The 11,013-nt window shown below is 34.4% G+C and overlaps 2 protein-coding genes across 3 annotated transcripts in view; one reads left to right on the top strand and one right to left on the bottom strand.

Annotated features, from left to right (window-relative positions):
- The window catches only part of LOC110019583, a gene marked incomplete at its 5' end in the record, with an annotated part of 15,554 nt that extends 13,783 nt beyond the window's left edge, over positions 1 to 1,771 (top strand). Inside the window, 1 exon segment of one of the 2 annotated variants that reach the window (XM_020717312.1) lies at positions 887 to 1,771. In XM_020717312.1, the coding sequence (XP_020572971.1) occupies positions 887 to 1,561 (675 nt within the window). In that variant the 3' untranslated portion in view covers positions 1,562 to 1,771. 2 annotated transcript variants of the gene reach the window in all.
- A 1,690-nt stretch (positions 1,772 to 3,461) lies between these two features.
- Positions 3,462 to 7,980, bottom strand: LOC110019577 (glycine-rich RNA-binding protein 2, mitochondrial-like). Its single transcript, XM_020717305.1, has 5 exons — positions 7,913 to 7,980; positions 7,390 to 7,507; positions 7,229 to 7,297; positions 7,033 to 7,139; positions 3,462 to 4,074 (listed from the first exon to the last, which is right to left on the bottom strand). Exons 2-5 carry the CDS (start codon positions 7,496 to 7,498, stop codon positions 3,607 to 3,609), a joined length of 753 nt encoding a protein of 250 aa, XP_020572964.1. The 5' UTR covers positions 7,499 to 7,507; positions 7,913 to 7,980; the 3' UTR covers positions 3,462 to 3,606.
- Positions 7,981 to 11,013: the final 3,033 nt, after the last annotated feature.

Raw genomic sequence — 11,013 nt, 5'->3', positions numbered from 1 at the left:
TCCTATTTAGTGTCATATTTTCATTTAGTTCTAGTAATTTAAGACCATTTTTTATACAATAAGCCCAAGTCTTCCTAGGTCTACCTCTGCCTTTCTTAACACAAGTCGAATCTAAAACATCTACTCTCCTAATCGGATCATCAGATGGTCGACGTTTAATGTGACCAAACCATCAGATGGTCGGCCTCTCATTCTCCTAAAAATTAAGATCATCAGTCTGTCACAGGAGCTACTCCAACCCTATCACGAAGATATTCATTCCGCATTTTGTCTCTAAGTGTAAAGCCACTCATCCACCTAATCATTCTCATCTCGACAACACTTAACTTATTATTATGCTTCTATTTTAAAGGCCAACATTCAGCTCCATAGAGAATTGGAGGTCTCACCACCGTCTTATAAAATTTTCCTTTCAGTCTTAGCGGTACTTTTCTATCACACAAAAGGCCCGAAGCATTCCTCCACTTCAACCAACCAACTTGAATTCTACTATTAGCATCCCCATCTATATCACCATCGCTTTGGACAACGGACCCAAGATATCTAAATCGTTCACACCTTTTAATATCTACTGTTGTTGTTGTTGTTGTCGATACTAATATATACAAGATAAAATTGCACCCCTAGAATAAAAAAACCTTTAAGGTTACTAACTTTCTTTATAATCTCAAACTATTCCACTATGAAATTTTATTTTTATTTTATTAATGATATTGTAGCAAAATTTTGACCTTTACAATCATCTCACTAATATTTTAGTACTAATTGAGCGCATTTCCATATCGCCCCTCCCCAATCTTTTGTCTAATTAATAATACTTATTTATCTTATTTCTTGATAGAAGTGCTGCATTCTATAACTCAAATATTAACATTGCTAGTTGCAGCTTGACTCAGCACTCATAGCAGATGTTGCTCATGGTGAATTCAAAGAAGATTTGTTCATCAATGGTGGTCGAGAATACCCGATAGATGAAGACGAGGACAGCAAAAACGCAAACACAAGTGGCACAGCGCGCCCTCACGATTCAAATTACTCCGTCTCTCCCAAGGAGCTCAGCATAAGACTTCACCGAGTGATCGAAAGCAGACTCGAGGAAAGGATCAAAGAACTCGAGAGCGCGCTCGAGCAAAGCCAAATGAAGCTCAAGCTGGCCGAAGCGGAGAGGCTGAGTTCAAAACCGCCATTTTCAAGCAGTGATGGTTCGGAATCGTCGAAGCAGAATGAGTCGAGCTCGCGATTGGATTTAGCCGGTGATGCGTTGGTTGCCTATGATGAGGCTTATGGGGAGCTCATGAGATTGGCTGAGACGGAGGATGAGAAATTGGTGTCATCTATTGGTGCTGGGGATGATAAGAATGAACAAGTATGGGAGCAGATAGGGTGGAGAAGTGGTTCTTATGAAATTTCGGGTACGGAGGAGGAGGAGGAAGAAGAAGATGATGATGATGATAGTTTTGACGAGGGGAGGGATTTGATACAGAAAATAGTGGAGAAAACTAAGCAGGGATCACCTGCTCTGTTGAATGCACAGAGATTGTTTTTTTTCATGGATTTGTGATTTTTTTTTCTTTTTTGTAAGGTGGTTCATAGCAGATTAGAACATATAGAAGTATTAGTTAGATTGCGGTGGAATAGGAATGAATTCCCTTTTCATTGTTTATTTGGCTTAGGCAGCTTGTCAGGACAATAGTTCAGATGTGGTCACACTGTCGTGTATTGCCTATTCGGACGTACAGCCGCAGCACCTGCACTTAATAATTTCTCGTCAGATTGCTTGTTTTAGTTCTCAATACATGAAGTGTAAGGCAAATTTTCGAAGGAGTATTACATGCATACCACTTAATGCCTATGTATTTATGTGTAAAACTTAAAATTTTAAATTTTTGCATTATATGCCACTACTTAATACATGAAAATATACGTATCTTTAAATATTAAAATAATAACATTTTTAATGTGATGTTATAAATTCGGGTGATAAAAATGTAAAAATTAAAATTTGTTAGAAATGAATATATATATATATATATATATATATATAACAATTGGTTGATATTTATGTTAATGCTCCTTTTAATGAGAGTTTCAAATTAGGAATAAAATATGAAATTCAATCATAGAGCACACTCTATGAGCCCTCATAAGTTACCTTGTTCATAATGAAATATATATATATTATTGAGAACTAATGTTATAATAAAATAATTATTAAAAAATCACTTCCTATAAAAATTAAAATACAAAATTATAAATATTTTCAATAAATTAAAAAAATTTAAATTTTAATATATTTAAAAATATTTTTTAACAAATTTTTTTTAAATGACCCAACTCTCGAACTAATGAGTTAAGGCTGGCCTGAGTTTTGCTAGTTAGCTCATCAAGGCCATAAGTTGAGCCCGAACCAACTTAATAGTGGGCCGGGCACACATACACGACTAACTTAATCGGAGCGTAATAATAAATTGATTTAAAATAAAAATATTACATTTGAGATTTTGTTTCCAAGTCATCAGACTTTTTCTTATTTACAAAATTATTACCCATCCAAACATAGTGTATTAAAACAGCCAAATATTTACACGGCATGAGAACTGAAGATTAGGGCAGGATATCATCAGAGTTGATAAAAAGTAGGTTTTGAAGCACGCTTTGAAACAGTCGTGCCATCCTTATCAAATTAAGGACACACATACAACACCACAACCCAATAAATAAAAACAAATTAAAAACCTGATGAATATTAAATAGGTCATTCACATACATACCACCCTATTTATGCACCAAAATCTCACATCACATAAAAAATAACACTTTCTTTTTTTTTTACTTTTAGAAAAAAAAAATAAACCTTTTCACGTGTTTTCTATAAAAGTTATATATAATCTTGAAAGATTTACATACAACTTAGGATCTATTTTATCATACAATCGTAAATTTATTTAATAATAATAATAATATACATACAAAATATGACAACACGAATCTCAAGGCAAATGAATAGCTCAAGAGGAAGGCACGACCGATCGAACACATCTTTTGACGACCATTTGGAAAGACGATCATTCTAGTTGAATGCTGACGAAAGAGGCGCCTAGATCGATCGATCGATAGAACATTACAGAAGATTCCTTTTACAGCAGTGATCAGCCCTAAGCCGATCAGTGAGAGGCATCCTTTCGGATTTAATATCGCTGGAGTCAAGGCTTAGTAAACAACTCACAAACATCCTATTGATCGAATTAGTCCTTCAGTCTTATTATATACTAATACCTCTGTAATTACCAAAAAAATCCATCTAAAAACTCCATAATGAAGGGATTAATACTTTTGTAATACCATGACATAATCTTTCAATCGAACCTCAACTAAATTCTTCGAAGCCCCACAAGCCGAAACAACTAAAACTAAACCCATCATAAGAGAAATAAAAAAGAAAAAAAAAAGGCCAGAAAGAACACGGGAAAAAAACTAGAACTACAAAATGATGTTCAGTTCACAGAAATAATACACGCTTTCAATTTATGAAAAGACAATAAAATAAAAACACATTCAAAGCACTCAAAAACTTCTTCCATTCCAATATGCGAATTAGAAATAAAACTAACCTCTTTTATTTGCATAATCATCATCATCATCATCATCGAAATCATCCTTGAATTTATCATCCAGCTTTTCCTGATTGCCATAATTAAAGCCTTTGTTGGTGTTCGAATTGAATAGATCAGAACTACCTCCAAATCCTGCAGAGCTGCTGCTGCTACCCTGGCTTTGTCCAAATGCTCCACCACCACCATAGCTTTCATTCCCACCAACACCTCCGGCAACATAATTGCCACCCCCACTCCCGCCATTATAGCCACCTGCAGCTCCTCCACCATAGCCACCACCTCCGCCGAAACCGGAACCATCACCGCCACCATAGCCTCCGCCGCCACCACTGTAGCCTCCACCGCCATACCCGCCACCGTAACTGCCACCGCCGTATCCACCACCACCATATCCACCGCCGCCAAAGCCAGAGCGACGATCAGTAGCATAGTTAACTCTCACCATGCGGCCTTGGAGCTCCTGTATACGATCAAAACATGTGGTACACATCCAAAATTTTTTTGGGAAATTTACATACATAACACCAAATTTGTATGTAGCACATAACACCTAAACTTTACTTTTTATACTTAATATCACCCAAATCTTTTGTATCACAAAAAAAATACCACCATTGTTACTTTAAAAAAGGCGAAATAGACCTTTTTTTATGCATAGGAAAAGTGTTATACATATAAAAATTGAAGTTCAGAAGTTAGATATGTAAATACATAGAAATTAAGTGGCATGCAATGTAAATCTAACATTTTTTTATTCAAAGAAGAGTTTCAGAGCACTTCATCTATTTTGGCATTATTGCAATACCAACTATATTTGTAATGCATTCAACTCAAAATAGATACAAGGTCTTTGAGGACAATCTTGAGCAAACATTTATTTACAATATCTTGACCTATTTTTTTCCTCTATAAAGCAGAAACATCAATCATGAAATTTTCAAGTTATATAAAGTATATGGTAGAATACCAAAGTTTAATCAACAAGGGACAGATAATATATCTGCTTGCAACAAGTACTATAGATGGCAGCACAAATGCCAGAGAAAAAAAAAAACCAAATTAATATATCTATATCCACACACACACACACACACACACACACGAGCTTTATATCAAATATTATTTCGATTCTTAACCAAGCTTCATCATGAGTTGAGCTGATACTATTGATTATCATGAAAGAGTTGAGGAGCAAATTGTTCAAACCCATTTATCTAACAAAGTACTATAAAAGTGTTTTGAGTTTGTTCAATTCTTGATTAAATTATCATGTTCGAACTCTAATCAAGCTTAGCTATGAGTAGTTTATCAAACGCCCTGTTTGTTTGCAGCCCTGAATGCAAGTTAGCTCAGTTGTGGTGAAAAAGCAATAATTAACTAGGTTTTTAAGATTAGATTTGCCACTTATAATTTAAGTTTAAAAGAGAAGATAAAAAATTGATGTACACTATGATAAAATGAGGAGTCAATATTGTTTTTTTATAAGAAACTAAAAGGAAAGGACACTAGGGAAGAATATATATTATTGTATACTGAAAATATAAAGAATAAAAATTGGGTAGGACAAATAGTTCAGCTTATGAAGATGAATTAGGATAATGTGATTGTTATCAAAATCGTTATCAAAAGGTAAATTATTTCTTAGAAGAGTATATGTTTTAAATATGAACATGTTAAGAAAGGTAGAGGTAGACCTAAAAATACATAGGCATGTTAAATAAGAAATTATGTTAATCTATTAAAATTAAATGAAAATATGACACTCAATAGGACACTATGGAGAAAAATGATTCATGTAGCCGACCCCACTGGAATGACATAAAGGCTTGTTGTTGTTTGTTGGTTGTTTGCACCTCAAATTCATTAGAAGATAGTTTAAGATATAAATTTAGGAAAGATGCAGATGAACAACATACAAAACACATACAAGAAAGATGACTATTGGGAGTGATTTAAATAAGCATGTAGATTGAGAAATGTAGAGTCATGATAGGATTTATGATAGTTGTAGAATAGGGAATGGAAATACAATGAAAGAAGCAATAATTGATTTTACAATAGCCTACAATATGGTAATAGCGAATGTATGCTACATAAAATGAGATCAGCTGTTTAGTTAGAAAAAATGGAGCCGCTAAACTACAAATAGTTTTTTTCTTGATTAAAGAAAAATCTTCCTATGAAGGACCACAAAGTAATTTTGAAAGAAAGAAAATGCAACAGGTGATTCAATATTCATTATGCGAACATAAAAGACGAATCAAAGAAATTTGATTAAAATTAAAAGGCAAGAAGCTATTAATCTTCCATGATGCGCAGAGTCAAAACATTTTTTTTTAATTCAGTCAAACTTTATTTTGGATAGTATAGTTAATGCCATTAAGTTGATTGTTAAGTTTTAGCTCCATAAAGACGAGTAAGGGAAAGAATTTGAGCCTGCCCATTCAGATTTGGTATTTATATTTACGAAAGTGATGGTTAAAAATTGAGCTGACTACAAATTCAAACTTTTGAATGATGCCTTAAGACTATAGGGCCTTATTTTACACCATGAAAATTAATTTGCTGTGCTTCAAAGCTGAAATTTGTGTATCAAATAAATGTAGGAATCATTGATAATAGATATTATTGAGCAATGAGCGATAATATAAATAGTTGTAAGGCGACGTGAGAGTTTCAAATTATCATTGAGTTTACGACAAGGATTGATATCGAGTTCGTAACTTTTTGTATTGGTTATATAGATGCCTAAATAAGATATTTAGTGTCATTATGCTTGATTTTTACAGGCGATAAATTCTAAATGAAAAATTAAAATAAAAAAATGTTTATTAGGTAGAGATCTTATAAATCATTAAATAAAGACTAAACATATAATATGCAATTATAGTACCTGATATTAATGATTATAATTTGATATCAATAAGTTTCTTGAATTTATTTTAAAGAATAATGAAAATATAGATGAGGATAAAACTTCTAAAATAGAAGTTTCTTAAGATCTCTGTATGATCAAAGAATATAATGGATACACAAAGGTGAATTTTACTAAACTGCAATTAGTTATCAATGTTGTGTTGACAGTAGTTGTTCAAAATAATTTTTAAGAGAGATGTTTAAAATTTCAGATAACACCGTACTACAATAGTTAGTGTGAACAAATGAAGAATAAGGATTAATAATATCAAAATCACATAGTTAGGAAAAGGCTAATGATGATGAAGTTCTGCAAATGTCTAAGCTGGAGTTGTCTTTCAAAATCTAACAAAATTGTGACTGCCATTTCTCATTATGAAAAAAAAAAATTCAATAATACGTGAAAATTAAGCTAACAATATTTCACCGCTAATTAATCTATACTTAAGTCACAACCATCAAGTTAAGAAACCCAAATACTAAAGATCAAAATCGCAAGTACCTTCCCATCCATGGCAGTTACAGCAGCAGAAGCCTCTTCAGTAGATGTAAAGGTTATAAAGCCAAAACCCCTTGACCTCCCAGTTTCACGATCAACAATAACCCGAGCTGAAAAAAAAAATATCCGAATTGGTTGTTAAATAGCACAAAGCCATAAAACATAAAATAATATAAATTAGCAAATTAAGAAATCGTACCCTCAAGAACTTCACCATAGCCAGAGAATGCTTCTCTTAAACTCTGATCATCTGTTCCGTAAGATAGTCCTATAGGATCGCATTACAAGCATGGAGAGCAGTTAGTCATTTCACAGATGAAAAAATTCAGGAGTAAAAACCAATATAAGGTACAAACAGACCTCCGACAAAGAGTTTCGATGAAGACATCATCCGTACTGCCTGATAGATTGAAGGCTTGGAGGACACAACATACTTGAGAAGACTCCCGATTTTATTGGCAAAAGCCATGACTCAAATCTTCAACAAAAAAAATAACATAAGGCATGTAACAGAATACTAGTAATTCGGAGTAAATCATGCAATCCTTCATATAAATAAACAACGATTCTTCAGAAAAAATAAAGGCCCTCATATTATCAATGCAAAAGCAACAGAGAATCAACAACAAGAGATAAAAAGCCCCATGCTGATCTAAAGAGAACATCAAATACCAAAAGATTCCTGTCCACCCAGCAACAAAGGCAGATTATAGAGAGCTCAAAAAGATAAAAATAGCCAGAAAAGAGCACAAATAATCAGAAATTTCAATCCATAAGCAGCAATCCGCACAAAAAACAGTACAAAAACCCTAATAACCATGAAGACCGATTGAGGTAGAGAAAGAGAGAGGATTTTGATCAAGATTAAGTTTCCAACTCTTACATTTGCTCCGATAGCTTTCACTCGGCCAAAAACCCTACCGTCTTCGGTCCGAGAGGGTTTAAAGGCGGTGGTCAATCAATATTTATAGAATCTATGGGAATATCCTGACCGCTGGTTGATATCAATTGCTGAATCATAACTTAAGAATTATCTGGACCGTTGATTTTGGGCAGATATTTTGTCCAGGTCAAGTGTTCCGCAGGAAGATAAGAGTAATAATACTTCGGTTCATCCTTGCCGTCCATCTTGAATTTCGTCTGTTTATAAGGGTGCTTGCGAACGACAAAGCTTTGCATCCTTGACACAACCTAATAATACTTTTAGTTGCACTGGTGGCGACTGCTTTTAAATAATGAACGACAAAGCTTTGCATCCTTCAATCTAATATGGATTTTTTAACTCAGCTATGAGTCAGACAAAAGAAAAATACAAAATTTTACGTGCATGCCACACGAATTTTATGTATTTGCATATCCAACGCCTAGAGTTTTAAATCTATACTTTTAACACTTGTTCCATAGAAACTTTCTGCTCGTCCTTCTTTCCCAAGATGTTTGTGATGGAATTCTTGTGGGGGTTAGATGTGCCTCATTTAATGTAAGCAAATGTCATGTTTTACTTGTATGCAACCCTCAATTTATAGAAGGTTATATTGAGTATGTTTTAACTCTATATCAAATGCTTGAAAAATGCGGTGTGACACCACATTGTCACGACACAGGTATCCCAGATACAACCATAGTCGACCGGATAGCCTCCTCTACACTCTAGTAAGTTAAGCCCCACAAAATTATCCAACATCAAAAGGGGCATTTACATACATACAACTCAGTTCCTATGTATCTATATATCTGACAATTAAATTTATTATTTACATCGATAAAACAATATAAGATAAGATGGTGCATTTATAAACCAACAGGTCGTGGTACGTGGCACGCACGAATACACACACGCGCACACACACACACACATATATATATATAGACACACACACACATACACTAAAGTTGTCAGCACAAATCTCAAAAAATTCGAACGGCTCTGACGACGGTCAGACATTGAGACATTCTATCGTCTTACAAATAATCGCGTGATCAAGAATCAACCAACACAACTATGACGAAAGATCCGAACAGCAGACAATGGCTATAGTCTCGACCGACCAGAGCACGGGCGGGACCTTTTAAACACTGTCAATCAGCCGACCTACTTTTACTGGGGCAGATGAGATCGCCACTTAGCCGGAAGCCTCGGTTGACCGACATAAGGCATGACTGTTACTCAATTGGTCGCCTAGGTCGACCGAATTTAGACAAATCAACCAGGCAATTATTGTCATATTATGATTCAAATTGTAATACATATATGATATGAAATTCATACAATTGATTCAAACATCAAATGAATTATTAATGATTTCTATAACTGCTCCATCGTAATTGTACATAATACAACTTATACATGCTAGAAAATTCGCGGTGGTGGAATAATGTAGTATTTTCTTAGCATTGCAAAAGAATTCAACATATACTTGGGTAAAAAAAACTACCGGAAATGATACCAGAAGTTTTTATATGAAAACCCATAAAGGAAAAAAACCACGAAACTGGCCCAGATGTAAAAATCTATTATAGTTTGATAATTACAATGACTCTTTGTCCCTCATACTGAAAAAGGGTTACTAGGTTTTCAAGTCACAACATCGACTGACGGCTTTCAGTTGGTGGTGGTTGACGGTGAGTGGTGGTGATTGACGGTGGTCAGCAGTCAATGGTGGTTGACGACGACAGTAGTGCTTGATGGCGGTTGGTGGTTGGCGACGGCGGCCGACGGCGATCGACATTGACAGTGGTGGTGCTAGACTTCAGCATATTCTCAAGATTTTACGCTCTCTCGCAAGCCTCCAACCCCCTATCCCTCATGAGAGGGGTGAAGTTATATTTATGATGTTCTTAGTACAATGAATGCAGAAATATTAATCACTTTGATCGAACGGTTCGGAAGGCTTCCTTTAATCAGACTGTGTTTGATGGACATTTGAGTGCTTGAACAATGTCAAAATTAAGCAATATTGAACTTGTTGGATTCATCGAGACGCTCGATTTAATCATAGTCTTGATAGATTCGACATTCGTTTGATTTTTTAAATATGCCCGGAAAACTTTCAAGTGTTATTGAATGACTTGATCTAAGCTTAATTTGACTAATTTTGCTAACATTGGGTTCTTTAGCCGTTAAATTTGAGTTTGCTGAAATTTGAGTTTTGGGTGAGTTTTTACAAAGATTTGAATATTTTTCGCTCAAATTGTTGCCTCAAGAGTTGAGTCATGACTCGAGATTCATGTCGAATGATGGAAATTTGTTGGTGCTGTGCAACATCTCTATAAATATGAGACAAAAATATAAATAAAGGGACCTCTTCCCGGGTCTCTCTATGGAGAATTCTAAACTTGTTCTACTCTCTCTCCCTTCTTCTTCTTTCACTCGGTTCAAACTCGCAGGGTTGTATTCCGATAATTTATGATTCAACAATATATATATTGAAGTTTAGGTATTAGATATGTAAATTTATAGGAATATAAAAAAAATAAAACCATGATAGCATAACATAATTTTTATGCATGACAGTCAAATGAGCAACATAAACACCATATTTACTTCTTGTGGATTAAATTGCTTTTCTTAGAATGCTAAATTTTGACTTACCACTTACCACTGATGTTATTCTTTTTATTCTCTTCATTTCTATCAAATAAAGTCACATTTGTAATTAAAAAGTAGCTTATCTATTGCAAATCCTATCTACCCGAACCCGATCTATTTAACCTGTTTGACATATAAAATAACATTTATTTAGGTCATATTTTGAGTCGCTTTTGGGCCGTGGATTTTCAATTAACTTCGAGTTGGAGGTCAGTTCTTAGTTAATTTTCGGTTGGCAGGTCAATCAAAACAAGTCCAAAAAATTTTAAACGAAATAGGATTACTAACCTAAACTCAACCAAAAATTTATTCGCATCAACCCGAATCCCAAATTTTTTAGTCGAGTTAACATGTCAGGTCACTTTTAGTTGCACTGGTGGCGACTGCTTTTAAAT

Source organism: Phalaenopsis equestris, unplaced genomic scaffold (genome assembly GCF_001263595.1).
Source record: "Phalaenopsis equestris unplaced genomic scaffold, ASM126359v1 Scaffold000061, whole genome shotgun sequence".
Lineage (NCBI taxonomy): Eukaryota > Viridiplantae > Streptophyta > Magnoliopsida > Asparagales > Orchidaceae > Phalaenopsis > Phalaenopsis equestris.
This window is presented reverse-complemented; position numbering and strand designations above follow the sequence as displayed.